This window comes from Bubalus kerabau, chromosome 5 (assembly GCF_029407905.1).
Source record: "Bubalus kerabau isolate K-KA32 ecotype Philippines breed swamp buffalo chromosome 5, PCC_UOA_SB_1v2, whole genome shotgun sequence".
Lineage (NCBI taxonomy): Eukaryota > Metazoa > Chordata > Mammalia > Artiodactyla > Bovidae > Bubalus > Bubalus kerabau.
In genome coordinates this window covers 119,444,129-119,466,632 of record NC_073628.1, presented here as the reverse complement: position 1 = coordinate 119,466,632, position 22,504 = coordinate 119,444,129, and the positions used below count along the sequence as shown (strand labels likewise).

Genomic DNA, 22,504 nt, shown 5'->3' with positions numbered 1-22,504 from the left:
GCATGGGGGTGGGGAAGAGAAGGGTAAGGAGCAAGAGTTTACCTTTAAGAGTGTTCAGTTTGCTATGACAGAAAGACTTCTACAATGAGGAATGGCCAGAAGGCAGCGGTGAAAAATTATCAGATTAGTCAGCGCCAGGGGCTAATTTTCAGGCATCATACATAGCTAAAACTTATATGCTTACGTATGCCAGAACTATCCCAAGCACTTTACACATGAACTCACTTGACCTTTATAACTCCAAGGGATAGATGCTGTTAACTATCCTCCCTTTTCAGATGTGGAAACTGAGATATAGAAAACTTCAGCAGGTTGCCCAAGGCAGCACAGCTGTAAGTGGTAGACCCGTGCTCTGAGAACAGGCAGTTGTGTCCCAGAGACCGCACTAAAGCACTGTGCCCAACTGCACTTTGTTCTGCATTTCTGTGTGTTTATGCCTGTTGCATTCGTTTATAAGCTCTCTGAACGGCAGGCGTGGTCTCTTTCACCAATCTGTCTCCACAGGACATAGGAGTATACTAAGTAGGTGCTTGACAGGTTTTAAACAATGATGATGGAAGACGCAAAAGTACTGCCATTTCTGAGGGGAAAAAGAACGCTGAAAGGAAACAGAGGAGTAGGGCTATGCCTTTCGTTTTGTCCCAAGTGGGTTGAGGCGGACCAGGAAAGTAAAATAAGAGGTCGGGTAATTATAATCTCAGCACTAAAACACACAAGCTCACAAAGTTCCCATAAGGCCCCATAGTGTGCATCATGGCAGCTATGAACGATGTGGTAGCTGCGTACTTACCTGTGGGCCTGGTGCGCGCGTGTGCTAGTTGCTCCAGTCGCGTCTGGCTCTTTGCAGCCTTATGCACGGCAGCCCACCAGGCCCCTGAACCCGTGGGACTCTCCAGGAAGGAGTACTGCAGCGGGGTTGCCGTGCCTCCTCCAGGCGTCCCTCTCCACCCAGGGACTGAACCCACGCCTCTGGCAGGTGGGTTCTTTACCACTAGCACCACCTGGGAAGCCCCTATGTGGCCTGGTAAAACTACTTAGGAGTATATTCTCATTTCATCCTCCAGCGATCTGGGATATATCTTGGTCCAAACTGAATGTTTACTGATGGGATGGATGGACGGATATGAGAAGAACACAGAAAGACTGAGGAAAAGGAAAGCAAAAGTCTGAGTGTGTGAGAGAGGAAAACAACCAATGGGTAAATCTGGCCATTAGGTCTCTGGCACCTTTGGAAAGGTCAAATCCAACAAAGTGCTAAGGAGAAATGGCTGTATTACAAGGGATTAAGGTAAAGAAGATGGTAAATAAAAGGAAAAACATAGTACAGGGCAAACTTGAAATTGTTAGATTAAAGAAAAGCAAGGACGGACAGAGCTTAAAGGGAAAATGGGAACAGGCAAGAACTTTCAAGAGAAAGCTGAGTTTGGTCCATGAAACAGAAAACTAGTAAAGGCAGTGATTAAAAAGATTAAAAGAAGGAACACAGCACATCTGAAATAAGGTTCTAGAGGGAGTAATACATAATCAAGAACAGAGTCAAGAAAGGGATTCTGCAGGACCCCACTGCCAAATTGCTTTTCCCTTTTCAAGACCTCTACCAGCCACCAAGTCTTCAGAACTAACACTTCACATATGTCTAATTCTCTGTCCATAACAGAAAACTTAGAAAGGCCTGGCTAGAATTCTAACGTTATACACTGAATGAGTTAATAAAATTTTTTAAAATATATTTGGAATAAAGGAGACATGAGATGTTCTTCTTGCCTGAAATGTCAATTTAACCAATATCTACTTTTACAAGTCCCAACCATATTCAAAAACCCAGACCAAATCTCACCTCCTTCAAGATACCTTCCTCATCCCAACTCTATTCGAATAAAGTTTCTTTCCCTTAAACTTGCACAGTATGTGTTTATCGTAGCACTTACCAATTCACTCACAAATAACCTTTCTCTAGTATCTTTGAATTTCCCAGAGGCAAAGCCCCTATAATTGTGATCTGCACATTAGTATTCAGTAATTACCAGTAAAATAAAACACAATTTTTAAATAAATACATTTAAAACTTGTACAGGTTTATATAGGTAAAATCTAAACGTGGTAACTAGCCTACTACTACCTAAAACCAAACTGCTAAGAGAAGCCTTAGCCTTATTTGTAACCTGCGGTTTGAAGGAGGTGGGAAAAAATAAACCTAAGTGAATCTGCACCCACAGGGAACTTTTGGCGATGTGCTGAAACATTTTTGGTCGTCACGAATGGGGCTGAATGATACTGGTATCTAGTGGGGAGAGGCCAAGGATGCTGTTAAACATCCCATGATGCACAGAATTGCTCCCCACAAGGAATTATCTACAGCACAAACCCTGAGCAAAACTGTTACCTAGTCTACCAGAGAATCGTAACGTTTTTCTTAACATAGTCACCTACACTTAAAAACTGGGCCTCAGGGAAGGTGAAAACAATCTGTCTAAACAGCTCCACTTACCTGTTAATAAGAAAGGAGCTGGTTACAACTTTTCCCTTACTGTGTGACATGCTGGCGAAAATGCCACCACGGTATTTTTCGGTAACTGTTGATTAAGTCCTTTTAAGTTGTAACTTCTCAGGCCATTGACAAGTCTATTCACAATTCAAATACAGCTTGATTACAAAATTTAAATGGTAATATGTGATAACCACCTGCCAAAATACCCACATATAGATGAACAATCCACTATCCAGAAGACATTTGCTTAATAGTCTATTCTCTGAAAAAGATCAGTTAAACAAACCCACCTAAACTTTCAGGTACTTATTCATGCCACCAGTAACAGAAATCTGAAAGGCTAGCCAGGGTTAGAGATGTAGTTGCGGGCTACAAATGCTATTTCTCCACCATTCAACAGAACAGCCCTTTTTAAGTCTGAACTCATCATCCATCCCAAAATTGCCTCATGACAAACTTGCTACACTAGAGGGTCCAGATCTTAATATAATGTATCTTAAAATAAAAAACAAAAGCTCAGCAAGTGCTTCATGGACCATGAAGGTAAAACAGAGCAGCTGTTAGAAAGCAATGAAACACAGGATGGAACAGGAAGTATACATTTTGAGTCCAAATGAAACCACAAGCAAAGCAGAAATTAACTGCTAAAATAATTTAGCCAGTTAATACCCAAGTAGGTAAAATGCTATTGACACTACTGCAACAAAAAATAGACTTATAAGATGTGAGAGGGTAATTTTTTTCAACAATTTTACCACTTTTGGTAAATCAGCCACATTTGGCTATATCTCTGGGACCAATGCTATTTTAAATCTTCAGCATGAGAGTGGGGGGGGGGGGTGAATGGGTAAGGGGAAGACTTCTTGACCATATGAATTAGCATCAGTACATGCTAGAGGACTTCTTGAGCCTTCCAGGGACAGTGAATATCCAGTCCTGCATTACCAGATTCTTCCAGAATCTGGAGCCCACCCTATTTAGTATTCGTATTTCCCCCAAAAGATCCCATGACTTAGTTCTCCTCTCCAGGCTAGAAAAAGACTCTGCTTGCTGCTTTATCCAGTCTCATCCATTCCCTTTATCTTCCTCTGTCTCAAGGTTTAAACTGACAAAGTTGATCTTACAACATACTGGATGTTTTAATTAGTATTTAAATGACAATCATTTCTCTGCTATCTCAGAAAAAAACCTTGTGGCTGCTGTATATCTCTCCTTCTGGTAACAAAGTTTCTGACAAAGAATATGCTACTGGAATGCACCTCTCCACCCACAGAAGTATTATTCAGAAAATTTCTACAAAACAGGTAAGCTGTAGTCCTTTCCTGTGAAGTGGTCTAACACCAGGGATCAACTTCAAGTGGATCCCACTGGAAAACCTTCAGCATAAAAAGAAATTAAAGACAAAAAAACCAAAGGAGACTATTGGAGGGAAGACAGAGGGAACAGTTGCCTCCCACAACCACAGTAGGTGTCGTGCAGAAGCACCAGTGGCCACCTTTTACAACCAGATTTGACCTGATATTCCCTATGGCTATGATTATTCTATGTACTCATCTTCCAAAACAACCTCAATGATGTCCTCCCTGTCTGGTACTTTAATACTTCAGTTCGGTTCAATCACGTCACTCAGTCGTGTCCGACTCTTTGCGACCCCATGAATCGCAGCATGCCAGGCCTCCCTGCCCATCACCATCTCCCAGAGTTCACTCAAACTCACGTTCATCAAGTCGGTGATGCCATCCAGCCATCTCATCCTCTATCGTCCCCTCTTCCTCCTGCCCTCAATCCCTCCCAGCATCAGAGTGTTTTCCAATGAGTCAACTCTTCGCACGAGGTGGCCAAAGTACTGGAGTTTCAGCTTTAGCATCATTCCTTCCAAAGAAATCCCAGGGCTGATCTCCTTCAGAATGGACTGGTTGGATGTCCTTGCAGTCCAAGGGAGTCTTCTCCAACACCACAGTTCAAAAGCATCAATTCTTCGGTGCTCAGCTTTCTTCACAGTCCAACTCTCATATCCATACATGACCACAGGAAAAACCATAGCCTTGACTAGACAAAACTTTGTTGGCAAAGTAATGTCTCTGCTTTTGAATATGCTATCTAGGTTGGTCATAACTTTTCTTCCAAGGAGTAAGTGTCTTTTATTTTTGTGGCTGCAGTCACCATCTGCAGTGATTCTGGAGCCCCCAAAAATAAAGTCTGACACTGTTTCCACTGTTTCCCCATCTATTTCCCATGAAGTGATGGGACCAGATGCCATGATCTTCGTCTTCTGAATGTTGAGCTTTAAGTCAACTTTTTCACTCTCCTCTTTCACTTTCATCAAGAGGCTTTTTAGTTTCTCTTCACTTTCTGCCATAAGGGTGGTGTCATCTGCATATCTGAGGTTATTGATATTTCTCCCGGCAATCTTGATTCCAGCTTGTGCTTCTTCCAGCCCAGCGTTTCTCATGATGTACTCTGCATATAAGTTAAATAAGCAGGGTGACAATATACAGCCTTGACGTACTCCCTTTCCTATTTGGAACCAGTCTGTTGTTCCATGTCCAGTTCTAACTGTTGCTTCCTGACCTGCATATAGGTTTCTCAAGAGGCAGGTCAGGTGGTCTGGTATTTCCATCTCTCTCAGAATTTTCCACAGTTTATTGTGATCCACACAATTGAAGGCTTTGGCATAGTCTTACCCAGCTCCATTTTTCCAACCTTGACATGTTAATTTCCATATTTCTATTCTTTCAAACGTTATTCTTTTAAAGCATATTGTACCTCACCTACTGTCTCCTCTATGGCCTATTCCCACCCTCGCCTACCCTTCTCAAATGAACTATATTCAATACACCTTTTTCTTTTATTCAACAAAGATGGCAAAGTCTTTAAACATCTTTCCATTTTGTCATAAATCAAAAAAGAAAACACTGAATTATTTGAGTATTAAATTTCCAGTGTTATTCAGTCTGAAAGCCCCATATTTAAGACCATTTATTTTTATAAAATATAAAAATGTATTCTCAACTTAATCATTTGGATAGGACTCTAATTGGTCTATTTTAAAAAGTGACACTCCCTTCCCCTTTTAACAACAAAAAAGAGTCATCATTCTGTCTTGCCCAGAACATCACCCATACGGAGGATAGGCTTATCTTTCCTTTCATCTGCACACTATTTCTACAACTCAAGACTAATTCAGTCCCCGTGATGCTGACTTCCCTCTCTTTGTCTTACTGACGCTTCTTACCTCATATCCTCACTTCTCACTCTTTTGAAACTGCCACCTTATCCCCTGATTTGCCACCACCCCACCATTTCAACACCGGCTCATTTACTCTGAAAAATTAATTCAGCTGAGACAAAACTAATTTTCATCTACATGAGGAAGATCTGTAGCTGTACAGTCTAAAGACTGTCCAGTCATGGTCTTACACCACTGACAAAGGTAGACACCAACACTCTTCCTAAAATGAAAGTCACAAAGAATAACTGCTATACCCACAGCCACACTCACTCAGCATCCTCCCCAGGTTGTCTATAAAAACCAATGGTTCCACAGTTATCAAAGGAAAGAAAGTGAATATAATGCTTCCCTGAAGACATTCTCTAGACTCTCACAGCAGATTTTATTTTTAATTTTTAATACAATGTTTAAGGGTTACTGCCCATTTACAGTAATTATAAAATACTGACTGCATTTCCCATGTTGTGCAATACATCTTTGAGTCTCTCTTACACCCAATAGTTCATACCTCCCACTCTTCCACCCCTATACTGCATCCCACTCCGTCCCCACTGGTAACCACTAGTTACCAGCACACTTCAAATGGAGTGAGTATCTAAAGAGAAAGAGGGAAATTCTGGCTGGTGCAAGTCTTATTTTACCACCTCTTCCCCTCTCTGTCAACTATTGGCCCTAAGATTTGCTTTTATTTACTTAAGACAGATGAGCAAGACTGAGAAAAGACTGGCTTGCAGGAATCTTTATGTGATTTCAGGTCCTACGCCTATTCAATTTTGCCTGTTCAACTTTAGCTGGGAAATTTAGGCTATTTAAACATGTGTTCACTCTTATTCTTTTCTCCCTTCTTTAAAAAACTAAATTCATTGCCAGGCGTCTACTATTGATTCTACAACCCAAGGATAAGTCTTCCTTACCATGCTAACTTTAAAAACACAAGATACATTAACATAGAAGCCTCTCAAAGCCAACTGATCTTCCCACTAAAAATACCACCACGGAACCTCCTTGGTGGTCCAGGAACCTCCTTGGTGGTCCAGCGGCTAAAACTCCGAGCTCCCACTGCAGGGAGCCTGAGTTAGAACTCTGGTCAGGGAACAAGACTGCAACAAAGACCAAGTGCAGCCAAATAAATATATATTTTAAAAAACTGGGCTTTTCAAACATCATTCATCATCATTTTAAAAAAAATACCACCACTCTCCCGATCTGCTTTTCACCATATCTTTTCAGTCTCACTGACACCACCTTATTTCTGGTCCTTAACTGCCCACCACACAGATGCACCTTCCTAAGACAAAGCTATGAACATGTGATTTCCCTTCTAAACAAACCCTCTCAGAGTCTCCATTGTCCACTCATTTTAATGATACACTAAAGGTCCAAGTATTCAAGATTTTTCTCTATGGGCACCTAATCAAATAGACTTTCCCTGACCACCCTGTCTATATAAAACAACACATCCCTGTCTTACTTTATTTTTCTTGCTAGTACTTATCACCACCTGGTAAACATATTTATCTGTTCCTATGTTTATTTGTTGCATCTTTCCATCAGCAAATACTTTCCCATGTTCACTGTTAATCATTCACCACTGAATCCTCAGTGCCTAGAATACAGCAACCTCTCAAGACATATCTGTGGAAAGAATGGGTAAGTTCAGATATGCTGAACACAGCATAGCTGGTCTGGAGTCAGAAGACCTATATTTGAGTTTTAGCTTCCACAAACCAATTATATGATCCTCAATAATTTTAACTTTTGGGGGCTATGCTCTCTTCATCTGTAAAAAGAAGGGGTCAAACTTAATCTGTGAAACTGTTAAATTTTTCCAGCTGCATCACCTTATACTTGTGTTTAACTGGACTGAATACTTCCCCCAGAGCCCAATCCTCCTTTCTATATATCTCTGCTCAGTTTCCTTCATATGGATTCCTCCTTCACAATCCACACTTCTCAGAATACTGTTTATCCTTAAGGTCCAATTTAAGTGCTACTTTCTCCTTGAAGCCTAGCAAACTGCAAACTCTGTAAGAGGAGGGTGGAGTCTTACTTTTATACTTTTAGTAGTTAGTACAATGCCTCCCATATAGGTGATCACCAAAATGACTGATGAATCATGTGTATGAATGAGGAAATAAACAAAGGAAGCTTTTCCTGATTCATTCCAATTGCTCGCATACTCTGCCTTTGGACTCATGACACTTGGTATCCTTTATGATCCCTACCATAGTTTACTTGCCTAATACATACTAACCTGCAAATTCCTTAAAATTAAGGACTGTCCTGACAGTTTGCATATCTCTCCTCTACAGCATCTATCATACATCTTCACCACGGTTGTATTTATTAAGCTTATCTGATATGTTAAACAACAAAGGGATAATAAAGGAGAAAAAGGACCTTGAAATACCCCTATAATTCCACCTACCTACCATGCAGTCATTGGGCATACATGCTGTCAGTTAAACTCAGGCATTCCACCATACTTGAAAGATCTCATCCTTCTCTACACACTCCGCTTAATAAAACGATTACTACTTTCAAAAGCAGAATAGCTACCCTCATGTAGCACTTAACTACAAACCTTTTCTTGCAGGGATCCACTCACACACCAATACTTTTCACTTCACTAAATTGCTAAAATGACTTTTCTGCTCATTTCAGACTACTACTCCATCCAATTCCCTCCTCCACAAGGTATGAAACCACTTTTTAAATCATTTTACCATAAGCTTGCCATTCTTAGTTTTGCTACTAAAAGACAAAAAGACCTGTTTCAGGGTCTCCCTTCCCCTTTTCTAAGCCGTGGCAACTCCCCATTTAGTCTTAGGCTCTTAACCTCATTTTCCTGTGCCATCAAGATCTTGACCCCCGTTTATCTCTACCTTCAAGCTCTTATTCTGCTTCCATGGAACCTTCCAAGCTGCACAACAGCTGGTGCAATACGCTCTCGCCACCATGTACTTGGTTCCAATCTGCATCTTCCTTCTCCAGTGTGTATTAATCGCCCCCTTAACCCTCCCCTGATACACATCACACTCTCTCACACTCTGCACCCATGCGTCACTCTACCTCGACATACAAGTTCTTTACACCACTCTTAATGGATCTACACTACTCTCCGAATGGTATCTTCCGACGGATTCTAACCCAGTTTCTTCTGGGGAATCCAACCTCGGCCGTAGTACCTCCCTCTTTCTTCACTTCCTCATCCATTCCCTTCTTTATGCCCCCTACCCCCACCCCACCAACTAACTACGGATGACATTATTTCTCAGTACTTCCAACCCCAGAACGATGAACAAACTCCAGTTTCCGGCGGCCTCCCCCTCCTCTAGGCCTCCCCACACACCCCAGGTGTGCAGACTTCCACCTGGCCTTCTCCCCAGCCATCGCTCCAGCCCCACAACCGCACCACGTTTCCCCGCCGCCGGGATCAGACCCCTCCACATCCACCTCCATTCGGGGTCGCCGCCGCCTCCCCGGGCGCCTCCCCGCCCCGACTCGCCAGCGAGCCCGCGACCCCGGGCGCGCGCGCACACACACACGTTCTCACGCTTCCCTAACCTCCTTCCCCGCACCGAGACCAGCCAGCTCCGCGGGAACTCAGCCCGGCCCGCGGAGGGGGATAGGCACCCAAGTGTGTGCCCGCTCCGCCCCCTCCCGCCGAGCCTCTCGCAGCCCCCGCCTCCCAGCCGGGAAAAGAGAGGACACAGCAACTCCCCCGCCACCCCGGACGTACCACCTCTGTGTCTGTTGCGCCGTGCCCCCAACCTTCGGCCCGCTCCCCGGCTCCGTACTGGGCCGGCCCCCACACTCACCGGAGATACTGCGCGCTCTGCAGGCTCATCCTCCGCCGCCGCGTCTTTCCGCGAAGCCTCTGCGCGTCTCTCAGGCTCCTCGGAGCGGCCCCGCGGCACCACGGGTGCTGGCGGCCGCCGCCATCTTCCTCTCCTCCGGCTCCTCCTCGCTCGGCGGGGGGGTGGGGGTGAGTGAGGCGAGGGGGAGGGAGCGGGGAAAGCTGCTCTCGCTGCTGCTCCGGCCCTTGGGGCGCAGGGACACTCCGACCCGGGAAGGGGGGAGGGAAAGGGAGAAGGGATGGGGGCGGGGGAAAGAGGGACAGCAGCGGAAGGAAGTGGGGGGGGGTCTCTCGCGAGATTTCAGCGGCGCCGGTCCCTTCGGGTGATTTCCGCCTCTCTGTAGCGCTCCCTCTTGGGATCAGTTAGCCGTGCGGCGCCTGTGCGGCTGCTGAGTGGCCCACTGGAGGCGCTTGGCGGCTTCCGGCCAACCCACCCCTCTCCTCCCGCGCGAGGGGGCAGCCCCAGCCTCACCGGGAACATCGAGCCCAAATCAATCGGGAGTTACACTCAAAGTCTTCCCCCGTCTTTCCACTCCGTCCGATTTCGCTCTTCCTTTTTTCCTTTCCTCCACTCTTCCCGACCGGAAACGCCGCCTCTTCCTCTTACAGTTCCGGCCTCCAGTCCCTTGTCTCTGGCCCGCCCTCGCGCCCTAGAGTGACGCTAAGGACCCCCTCCTCTTTTCTGGGGCCCCTCCCTCTGCACGCAGGGACTCTGTTGGAGGGGTTAGGGTGGAGCCCAGGGATGGAGAGAAAAGAAACCAATCGGATTGGATAAGCAGCTGCCAAGGCAACTGGAGGCTGTAGCTGGTATTGTCATAGTAACCAATGTGTGCAGGCTGAATGACCCTTCCTTGGCTTAGTGGATTCCCCGAAAAGTGCCTAGGGTTTCCCCTCGGCTTCCCTTCCATAATAAAGGCCTCCCCCAGGTTGGGAATTCGGGTAGTTCTCCTGGGCAGTGAGGTTCATTTTCTCCCCCCTTTCCCTTTCCCGCAGCGATGGGGGAGACCCCGAGGCATTCACCATGGGCTTTTCCACCCGCCTGCGGGCGGGAACCGCCTCCATAGTTTTCCTCTCGGTGACGGACGCGGGGAGGGCCGGGCCTACGAAAAAGATGCCGGGCCTGAAGGCTGGTGGGCGGCGGGCTGGAGCCGACTGGGCGAGGCGGCGGCGCTAGGCTGCGAGGCGGGCCAGGGGTTTCCCCATCACCGGGAGGGCTCTGGGAGGCGGGGTCCCGCCAGGACGGGGTCCCTGAGGGAGGAGAACGGCACACGACTGCCGAGATCCCTCTTCTGCCGACTGGGACATCCGACTTTCCCCAGCGGGTCGGCCCCTCACAGAAATCCCCGAGACCCCACCCCACAATCGCACTCGGCGACGGAGCCTCCTCGGGAGTTCCCCGCGCGGCCTTCACGAGCCATCTCCTGTCACGAGGAGGCCGGAGTGGGGGTGGGAACTCATCTTGGAAGGCTGACAAGTGGTTTTTCCAGCACTTAGGGCAGGGGACATGGTGCGAAGTTCAGGGCCGCCATCCCTCTGAGAGGCACCCCTCCCCGCAGTGGGAGTCCCCGGGACTTGCTTATCAAAAGCAGACGTCCCATTTCCTTTCTCCTCTTCAAATTTCCTTCAGTCGTGTGTCTGCAGTGTTTTAGAACTCATCACTATGTATCTTTTGGGTTGGAGAGGAACGCATTGTGTAAGATAGTGTCAAGAAAAACAGACACTTGCGCAAAGTTCCAGTGAAAGGTTTCTAGGAAATGGATTTTCATTCTTAGACCCAGTCTTTTTGAATGCTTATTTGTATTTTATCTCAGGTTTGAGGCAAAAAAGAAAAAAAAAAAAAAAAACAGTAACGAATGGGTTCTTCATAATATGGAGTGTGAGAAGTAGCTGGAGAAGTTGTTATCCTAGTGATTTGAAAGAATTATTTAGCATTTTACAAATTATATTTTCCATTGGTATTATGGAGCTGACCCAAAGTACTTTAGGATGTGTAACGGATAAACCCCTCCAGGAATGTCGGCCTCATTTCACGGTTATAATCAGAATTTTAAGGGGCTATTTTCTTTTGACTCTGGATACCTGATCCTTTCATGCTGGGTGAAGAGGCACTGTCAAAATCCTATTAAAAGACTGGACCAATGTCTATGTGTATGTTTGGAGGAAATGAAAGTGCAAGCTGCTTGTAGTTAAATCCCAAGGAGAGATTATCATTAATGAAATAGAAACTGAACTATGCCCCCTTGTGCTGCAAGCGTCTACTGTGATGTGGTGTGACACGCGGTTTGATTGCAGCTGTACAATGCCCCCTATCGTCCCTTCTCCCACCGAGAGGCCGCCCACTCATGGGAAAGAGAGACACCTAGTGAAAGATTGTTCTCATATCTGGTTTAGAATCCGACTTTTCTTAAACCTGCGAGCCCAAGGATGGAGATTATTGCTACATAGTACTGAAAATGGGTTTCCTCGGTGGCTCAGCGGTAAAGAATCTGACTGCCAATGCAGGAGACATAAGAGACATGGCTTCAATCCGTGGGTCGGGAAGATCTCCTGGAGGAGGGAATAGCAACCCACTCTAGTATTCTTGCCCGGAGAATACCATGGACAGAGGAGCCTGGCGGTCTGCAGTCCATAGGGTCGCAGAGTCTGTAGCGACAGCACATAGGCACACAGTACCTAAAATACCATAGATTTCCTTTCTGAAATATATTGGTTAGATTTTTTTAAAGATCTTAGCCAGAATAAAAATTTTTATTATGTAAAATAACCACCCCCTTAGTAATTATCATAATAGCACCTTTTATGTCTATGGCTCCTATGTCCAGTCAACAGTTTATGGGCACATATCATGACACCTAACAAGCAATCTAGAAAAATATTAGTATCTTCTCGTTTTGAAAACTGGGATCGGAAAAATGAATCTTTTTGTTGTGTTGTTTGTTTAATAAACATTACTGAACATCTATTATATTTCAGACACTGTCCAGGTTACTATGGATACCACTGTGGAAGAGACATGTTCCCTGTCTGGGAGGAACCCACCTTTTGATAGAGATACCAGAGAATAGAGATGGGATTTGGATGCAATATTATGAGTGCAGCAGTTAAGGTAAGAAGAAAGTGCTTTAAGTGTGCTGATGAAGTTCAGACATATAAGCCTTCTTTGTATTTTATAGCAGCTTTCCTAAGAATTTTTCAAGACTCTTCAATAGCTTTAGTGTCTCTACAAACCAGATAGAATAGTAACATTTACACTTTACAGATTATAGAACATTGATACCCATCTTAGAATCTAAAGACCTATATATAGAAAACTATAAAACACTGGTGAAAGAAATCAAAGAGGACACTAACAGATGGAGAAATATACCATGTTCATGGATTGGAAGAATCAATATAGTGAAAATGAGTATACTACCCAAAGCCATCTATAGATTCAATGCAATCCCTATCAAGCTACCAACAGCATTCTTCACAGAGCTAGAACAAATAATTTTACAATTTGTATGGAAAAACAAAAAACCTCGAATAGCCAAAGCGATCTTGAGAAAGAAGAATGGAACTGGAGGAATCAACCTACCTGACTTCAGGCTCTACTACAAAGCCACAGTTATCAAGACAGTATGGTACTGGCACAAAGACAGAAATATAGATCAATGGAACAAAATAGAAAGCCCAGAGATAAATCCATGCACATATGGACACCTTATCTTTGACAAAGGAGGCAAGAATATACAATGGATTAAAGACAATCTCTTTAACAAGTGGTGCTGGGAACTCTGGTCAACCACTTGTAAAAGAATGAAACTAGAACACTTTCTAACACCATACACAAAAATAAACTCAAAATGGATTAAAGATCTCAACGTAAGACCAGAAACTATAAAACTCCTAGAGGAGAACATAGGCAAAACACTCTCTGACATACATCACAGCAGGATCCTCTATGAGCCACCTCCCAGAATATTGGAAATAAAAGCAAAAATAAACAAATGGGACCTAATTAACCTTAAAATCTTCTGCACATCAAAGGAAACTATTAGCAAGGTGAAAAGACAGCCTTCAGAATGGGAGAAGATAATAGCAAATGAAGCAACTGACAAACAACTAATCTCGAGAATATACAAGCAACTCCTACAGCTCAACTCCAGAAAAATAAATGACCCAATCAAAAAATGGGCCAAAGAACTAAATAGACATTTCTCCAAAGAAGACATACAGATGGCTAACAAACACATGAAAAGATGCTCAACATCACTCATTATCAGAGAAATGCAAATCAAAACCACTATGAGGTACCATTTCACACCAGTCAGAATGGCTGCGATCCAAAAGTCTACAAGTAATAAATGCTGGAGAGGGTGTGGAGAAAAGGGAACCCTCTTACACTGTTGGTGGGAATGCAAACTAGTACAGCCACTATGGAGAACAGTGTGGAGATTCCTTAAAAAACTGGAAATAGACCTGCCTTATGATCCAGCAATCCCACTGCTGGGCATACACACTGAGGAAACCAGAAGGGAAAGAGACACATGTACCCCAATGTTCATCGCAGCACTGTTTATAATAGCCAGGACATGGAAGCAACCTAGATGTCCATCAGCAGATGAATGGATAAGAAAGCAGTGGTACATATACACAATGGAGTATTACTCAGCCATTAAAAAGAATACATTTGAATTAGTTCTAATGAGGTGGATGAAACTGGAGCCTATTATACAGAGTGAAGTAAGCCAGAAAGAAAAACACCAATACAGTATACTAACGCATATATATGGAATTTAGAAAGATGGTAACAATAACCCTGTGTACAAGACAGCAAAAGAGACACTGATGTATAGAACAGTCTTATGGACTCTGTGGGAGAGGGAGAGGGTGGGAAGATTTGGGAGAATGGCATTGAAACATGTAAAATATCATGTATGAAACGAGTTGCCAGTCCAGGTTCGATGCACGATACTGGATGCTTGGGGCTGGTGCACTGGGACGACCCAGAGGGATGGTATGGGGAGGGAGGAGGGAGGAGGGTTCAGGATGGGGAACACATGTATACCTGTGGCGGATTCATTTTGATATTTGGCAAAACTAATACAGTTATGTAAAGTTTAAAAATAAAATAAAATTAAAAAAAAAATAAAGTCAATAGGATTCAGAAAGATTATGATCCAAGTTTATATATTGCTTAATGTACATTTTCCAATTTCATCTCTTTCTATTAGCCCCCATCAACAGGTTTGTAGAATACAAGCATCTTCCTGCAATAGTATTCACCTTGTTCCCCCTGCCGGAAAAGGTTACATTGAAACTAAAAGAAATTATAGAAGACAAGCTGTTTCATTTTGTTTCATCCTACCTAATCTTAAGTTTTTCACTTTATGCCTAAGTGATTTTATGGAAAAATCATAAGCTAGCAGATCTGAGTGCATCCCAAGTCTTCCATCTCAGTCTCTGAACTTCAGTTTTTTCCTTGACTAAAGGAAACATTACCTATCACAGGCTTCCTGTAAACTTTAATGATAACTGTATGCATATACGGTGGCTCACCTAGGGTCCCACAGAGTCGGACACGACTGAAGCGACTTGGCAGCAGCAGCAGCTGATAAAGAATCCACCTGCAGTGTGGGAAACCTGGGTTCAATCCCTGGGTTGGGAAGATTCTCTGGTGAAAGGAACAGCTGCCCACTCCAGTATTCTGGCCTGGAGAACTCCATGGACTGTATAGTCCATGGGGTCACAAAGAGGTGAACACAACTGAGTGACTTTCACTTTTTACTTTCATGAATATATGAGTGCCTGACATACAACACTGGCATTTGATGAATGTTAATTTTTTTGATCTGTTGCTCTTTTATCAAGCTAAAACTAGTAATATAGAACTACTGCAGCATAAAATTATTTTTTTAAAAATAGGTTATCCCGTCTTTGTCTATAATACTCATAAATCTGACCATACACCCAAATTTATTCTCATTCAGTGCTAGAAGATAGATTTCTTTGTCCTCGACTCTGATTACAGAAAAGAATACAGTATCAGGACATTATGAGTCAGATTCCAGAGGGTGGAAACTTTAAAAAAAAAAAACCTTTTATCACTAAAAACAGCTTAATATAACCACACTTCTGCCCAAGTAAATAGAGTGGCCAGTTTTCAACCAGACACCAAGTACTTGCTAAGAAGCTACTCTTAACATTGCTATTGAATTTACTCAGAGCTTTGGTAACCTGATAATTAATATATAGCAAGCCTCCTCCCTTTTACTAATAATACCCATCTCACCTGTTCCATGAACCCTTAACAAGTACTAATTTATTTTGATAATTAACCTGCATATTCTGATTGTTTACAAATCTTGTGTACAATAGATACTTCATAAATGTGTTTCTATTTTGATGAGAATGATTTGTCAATTACAGGACTCAAGGACACAATGTATAGGAAGCTGGCCCTTCTCTTCAGTACCACACCTCAGACATGGAACTAAGTGATTCAGTCAAGTGAGTAATTCGTTCTCTTCAAATAGTGAGTTGGATACAAGTTGATTAAACTCACTGGCAGCCTTTCTCAAACAGTTTATTTATTTCTCAAACACTGTGAATTTATTCATTCATTTCCAAGAAGGAGTCACTGAGCCTCCAGAACAGTCAGGAAGCATTGCAGTTCAAGATTTAAGAGAAGAAACTTCTGGTTTGGGAGACAGTGAGATGACAGTGGTAGTCAGAGCTTGCTCCCTCTCCTCCACTCTCCTAATAATTCCCAAAGGAAACCTTATTAATCTTCAAGAGTTTCTCTTAACTCCCAGTAAGAAAACACTTCTGGTAAAGAACTACACTTTAAAATCCTATCTGCTGTTTTAATGGATATAGACCATCTGGAGAAGTCAGGATGAAATGCCCATAGGGAAGACTGAAGAGTATTAAATTAAAACCTTGGCCTCTTATACTTTATGTTGACCAAAGGCCTTTGTGTTCATGGATTTCTTTACTACTCCAAGAACAGTACTACGGAAACCAACGTGGGGTCCCTAGTCTAAAATCAATGTATTTCATGTCAAAATATGTGGTATTACCCAGAAGCTGTCTTTTTTTTTTTCTTAAAACACCCAAATAAAAGGAAAACAATTTTTTCACTATTTTACAGTCACCTCTTTCCCTATATCTGGAGCATAGTCAACTATTTTTGAGCACGGAGAATGTGAAACTGACACTGTCATAAATCTGCTCTTCTTCAAAACCATAGGAAACCACACGTGTGCACACATGCTCATACACATGCACACAGTCCTCTTTTCCTGCCTTTATTATTTTACCACTTCCATTTTCAGTTGAAGTTAAAATGTGATATAGATGAAAAGCAAAGCAGCTCACGATATGCATTTGTTACTTCAAGGCTTACTATGGATAGGTACCCAAGTACTGTTCTGCTTTGCTTTGCTATCCTAGGATGTTTTCTATTCACAGAAAAATTCTATATGTTATAAACCTAGATAGTTTGTCTCACATTTATAAAAATCCTTAATATCATTGGGTTACAAGATATGAGAGCATGCTGCAGAAGAAATTAGTGAATTAATATATATTTTAGTCTATATTTTAGCCATGTTAATCTTTAAAGTTTTTATTTTAAATTCTTGGCTTGAATTTTCCATTGGCTTTCCATTGCTCTTAGAATAAAGTCCCCAGTCCTTATGATGACCTACATGATCTGGTCCTTGCCTGCCTTTTCTCTAACATTTCCTGAGGTCAGCACTTTACCCACAGTGACCTTCCTTTAGGTCCTTAAATAAGTGGTATTCTTTTCTACTCAGAGCCTTTACACCAGCTGTTTCCTTATTTATATAACTTTTCTCCCTTCTTAGGCTTCAAGCCTAAACTAGAACATCTTTGGAAAAGTCTTCTCTGCCCTACACCCCATCATGCTAGGTTAGCTACACCTACTACATACTCCCATAGCACCCTGCCCATCTTCTTCATGGCATTTGTCATATTTGTAATTCTTTATTCAATGTCTGTTGCCTCCAGTTGGCTATAAACTGTAAGTGCAGACACTACCTGTTTTTTGCTTGCTGCTGTTTATCACTCCCCCAGCAGGTTGCCTGATACAAGGATGCTTATAAATGTTTGTAGAATCAATCAATCTTGGGAAAATTTTGAAGTTTGGACCCTGACTTTTCATATAAATGATTAAAATTCCTGACCACCTTTCTATGGAATACCGAAGTCTAAGCAATAAGAGAAGCATTACTAAGCAATAAGAGAAGAAATTTTCTGGGCCTTCAGCCTGTCTGAGAAATTGAAACTATTATATGTAATTTACTTAGGCAGTCAGTAAAGAGCACACTTATAAAATTATGGATAGCTCATCTTTGAAAGGAGTGATACTAAACCTGGAACTCCAGTACTTTGGCCACCTCATGCGAAGAGTTGACTCATTGAAAAAGACTCTGATGCTGGGAGGGATTGGGGGCAGGAGGAAGAGGGGACGATAGAGGATGAGATGGCTGGATGGCATCACCGACTCGATGGACGTGAGTTTGAGTGAACTCCAGGAGTTGGTGATGGACAGGGAGGCCTGGCGTGCTGCAATTCATGGGGTTGCAAAGAGTCAGACATGACTGAGCGAATGAACTGAACTGACTGAACTCATCAATTATCTAACAGCAAAGTCTCATACTTCAATGTAGGAAAAAGGTCTTCAGTGTCCAAATTACTTTTAACTTTTATATTTTCTACTTTGGGGATAGGGGAACCAGTTAATCCTCTTATCGTGTGGCAAAAGAAAAGCACACTTATGGGGAAAGATGGCAAGAGAGAAGACAGGCAATCAGCTAGGTTGGAAATAGGATAGAAAAATTAGATTTAAAAAATTAGAAAATTGTCACAGTGTAGAACAGAAAACTCAGTGGTCTTTGTATTGCTCACTGGAAAGATGTTTAAAAATTCTGGCATTATTATTGTTATTTTTTTTTCTCTCCTGTAAAGAAGGCGATGGTACCCCACTCCAATACTCTTGCCTGGAAAATCCCATGGACAGAGGAGCCTGGTAGGCTGCAGTCCATGGGGTCGCTAAGAGTTGGACACGACTGAGCGACTTCACTTTCACTTTTCACTTCCATGCATTGGAGAAGGAAATGGCAACCCACTCCAGTGTTCTTGCCTGGAGAATCCCAGGGACAGGGGACCCTGGTGGGCTGCCATCTGTGGGGTCGCACAGAGTTGAACACAACTGAAGCGACTTAGCAGCAGCAGCAGCAGGATAGGGCTAAATAAATTTAATGTATGTTTCCTAAGGAGAGGGTCATATGCAATTTCAAAGTAAATGAGATATTTATATTTAAGTTATATTTCTAGAGGCAGGCATGTTATCTAAGTTCATGGTGGCTCAGTGGTCAAGAATCTGCCTACAATGCAGGAGATGCAGGTTTGATCCCTGGGTCAAGGAGATCCCTGGAGAAGGAAATGGCAACCCACTCTGGTATTCTTGCCACAAAAATCCCATGGACAGAGAAGCCTGTGGGCCACAGTCCACAGGGTCGCAGAAGAGTTGGAAACAACTTAGTGACTAAACACCTAGCGACCTAACAACTAGATACTGTGCCTGGCAACATTAGGCACTTGGGAGGCACTCAACAGGTGGTGCTGCTCTTGTTACACATATAAGGTGAATCAGAACTTCACATACTCAACTTCACATTCTAAATAATGTAGATTTAAAAAAAATAATGTAAAATTGCATTTGGAGAGAGAGAGGTACACAGCACGCTGCCTTAAAACTCTATGACCAGTTGTATCACGTGACCAAGTATAAAGTGCCAAGAGAGAAAACAGCTTTCATCTACCTACAGAGGATGTCTCAGTTCATTAGGAGTTTCATATCTGAATGAGATGAGGTCCAAGATCTGTCAACACTGAAGACGATAAGGAGGCTTAGAAGGAGCAAAACCACCTGCTTGTGCTTTCCCTGCCCTCTTTCAAACTGACATTTCCAGAAGGCTCTCTGGCTCACTCTCCCATTGTCTTGCTCTCTCTCAACCAGTGGCTGTGAGCTTTCCTTTATGGTATCCAAAGTGATCCGACCCTTTGTCCAAGAAGTTGTTCAAGGGTTTAGTGCTTCTTGAAAAATAACCCTGTGGTAAACCTATAAGGCATGCCAACTCTTGGAATACCAACATTTCCAAAATGTAGGCAGCAGTGGCCTAGATGTTACAGAAGGTAATCAGCTTGTAGAAAGTGAAGTTGAAGTCCGTTTTCTGTAAGTATTTGTTGGACAGCTAAATTGTAGCATTAAAGTGCAATAGGAATTTTAGGTAAAGATGTTAGAGTCCATAGGGAGTGTTCAACTGATGGTCCGTTCCTATCTTTCTCTGCTCTTTAAAGACAAATCTAAACCAATCCTTTACTTCTCAGAGCCTTAATCTGGGTGTATTTAATGCTAAGGAGAAAGCTTAATGAGTTATGGATCCTCTAGAATTTTAGTGTTTAATTATTTATTCAGTTTATTCATTCACTCAATCCTCAAAAACATATTGAGAATTTTCTGTGTGTTGGGTCATATGCTAGTCACTGGGGTACAAATGTGAACAATACGGTCTTGCTCTCAAGTGTTTAAAGCTTAGAGGAGAATTATGGGGCAGTTGTAGTATAGAGTGATAAAACTTTTAGAGGTCTTTGGAACCATTCCATCTTGAGATCAGGTGCAGACAGACATGCAATCAGATGGTCCTTAAGTGTTCCCGTCAGCTTCAAAGTCTTTCAGAATGAGGTTTTGCAGAGTTAACTTTTTCAAATTCTATTTCCCAGAAGGAAAAGGAATATTTACAATTCAGCTACCAGAAGAGTGATGGCAAACCACAGCTAAAAGTATTCTAGACTAAAATATGGCTGAAGGATGCAAACTTTGTAATTCTGTGTCACAGTTATAGTTAGGTTAATAGAGCTTATACAAGTTGTATGCAATAGTAGACGTAAAGTCTAACTGTGACATAGACTTGCACAGAAAATGGCCAAAAACACAATACTAAGAGCAGTTATTTCTGTGAGGCAGATTATTTATGGGAGGCTTTTATTGATCTCCCACCAACCAAAAAGTAAAGTAGATTTTATTGTTGTGGTGGTTGCTATTGTTGCTAGGAGTTTCATTGTTTGTCACTGTTCTTAAAGAATGTCTGGACTATCTGCCAAGTTACGGAAACCTATGAGTAATGGGGAAACTGAATAGGAGATAGATTAAAAATAAATGTAATGGCAAAATAAATAAATAAATAAATGTAATGGCTTTTTGCATACTGGTGATTAAAAAAAAAAATGGCCTTATTAGAGGCCATTCCCTAAGACATGTCCTAAGGCTCACTGTAACACAATATCAGGTACTGATACTTTTGTACAAAAGTTGATGCAGGTGATCATCTTTGAATACATCATTGCTGACCTTCTTTGGCAGTTCTGGATCTACTGGGAACCATCACAGCCTGAGAAGGATGAAATGCCCTAGATGGGATTCACAAAGGATCATTTTATATAATAAAAGTCTAACATTAAACCTTTCCTGAACCTTTTTGCCTTCTCTTCTCTTTAGAATTCTCTTCTCATCCCTCAACTTTAGGTCATACCTGACCCCTCCCAGTTGTATAACAACCTGCATTTCCTCATTTCTCTGGAATGTGACCAGTCAGGAAACTCAACAGTTGCTTTGCTATTTTTTTTTTTTCCTAGTGAGAAAGAGAAAGATAGGGAGGAAAACTGAGTAGAGAAAGAAGCAAGAGCACAGAAAGAGAAAAGGGAAATTATAAAGTCTAGAGGAAGCGAAAGAAGAGATGGATGAGCAAAGAACCACATTACCTGGTAATGGTAATAGTTGTTAGACACTTACCTATTAGAATCTACTTTCTGTGAAACTCTAAGAAATGACTAGATCCCCAGTCCAAATTAAAAACAAGAAAGGAACTTGGCAACCTCTGAAATATACTTTCAGACCCAGTGATCTCTATCTGCTGAATGGGACATCTCTGATTCTTGATGTCTGACAAGTTCAAGATGTTTTCCATTTAATGATCCTTTTTGAGGCTGGTACAGACCATGAGAAACTTTATATTGCCATTTTAAAAGTTGATATTCCCCAAAACAAAACATATCATTTGAATTTAGCCTGCAGATACAATGTGGAGTATTACCCTTCTCTTACCTCTTACGCATGTGATGGTGAAAGCACCATATAAGTACAGAGTAGTGCAGTCGAAACAGTTGTTAAAACTACTAGACACTCTGCTGAAAATCCTCTTTTTCCCCCTCAGGTGTTTTTAAGATGACTTGGAACCTTCTAATTAAATCTGACACTCTCTTTTAAATTTTTCATTCTTTTAAGCTTTCTGTTCTATTGGGTAATACTAATCATGTTTCCTTTACCCAAACTATTTTTACTTTGAATCCAATGATACTTTAATTTTTTTTTTTAATTTCAGTACCTTAACCTCATCTTTAATTCATTACACTGTTATGGTTCTAGTGATACATAATAAACACTTGGCTATAAATAATCCGTAAATGGAAACATAATGACAGGACTTGGTCACTTCTTGGATGTGAGCACTGGAGAGGAAGAAATCCAGGAGACTCTAGGTTTCTGCTTGAGAAACTAGATGAAAATAGAAATCATAAGAAATAGTTTGGAGTGATGTGTGGACGTGAAGATAATGAATTTTTGTGGACATGTTGAACTGGAGTGGTCTGGAGTTGAGAGATCTTGTGATCTGGAGAACTTGAAAGAAATCTGACTAGAGTTGTAAATTTGGGAGTCATCAATATGTAGATGTAACTGAAGATACCTGAGTGGTTTCAAAAAGCTTGTTTATAAAGTAAGAGAGCTAGGAGAGGTTTTGTCTTACAGAGAGGTGAGAGCCTTCAGCAGAAAGGATCCAGGATAGAAAAATAAGAG

General features: G+C 42.3%; 2 protein-coding genes across 4 annotated transcripts in view; one reads left to right on the top strand and one right to left on the bottom strand.

The window, feature by feature from the left end:
• Positions 1–9,742, bottom strand: part of SMG7 (SMG7 nonsense mediated mRNA decay factor) — an 86,351-nt gene extending 76,609 nt beyond the window's left edge. Inside the window, exon 1 of the mRNA XM_055582896.1 lies at positions 9,542–9,742. Within this exon, the coding sequence (XP_055438871.1) occupies positions 9,542–9,570 (29 nt within the window). The 5' untranslated portion in view covers positions 9,571–9,742. The remainder of the gene's footprint in view (positions 1–9,541) is intronic.
• The window catches only part of NMNAT2 (nicotinamide nucleotide adenylyltransferase 2), a 220,421-nt gene continuing 207,221 nt past the window's right edge, over positions 9,305–22,504 (top strand). The window contains exons 1-3 of one of the 3 annotated variants that reach the window (XM_055582904.1): positions 9,305–9,708; positions 12,553–12,685; positions 15,991–16,071. In XM_055582904.1, coding sequence (XP_055438879.1) covers positions 16,049–16,071 — 23 coding nt within the window. In that variant the 5' untranslated portion in view covers positions 9,305–9,708; positions 12,553–12,685; positions 15,991–16,048. Of the gene's footprint in view, positions 9,709–9,911; positions 10,387–12,552; positions 12,686–15,143; positions 15,318–15,990; positions 16,072–22,504 lie in introns of those variants that run through there. The other 2 variants (XM_055582905.1, XM_055582906.1) reach the window with 2 other exon arrangements.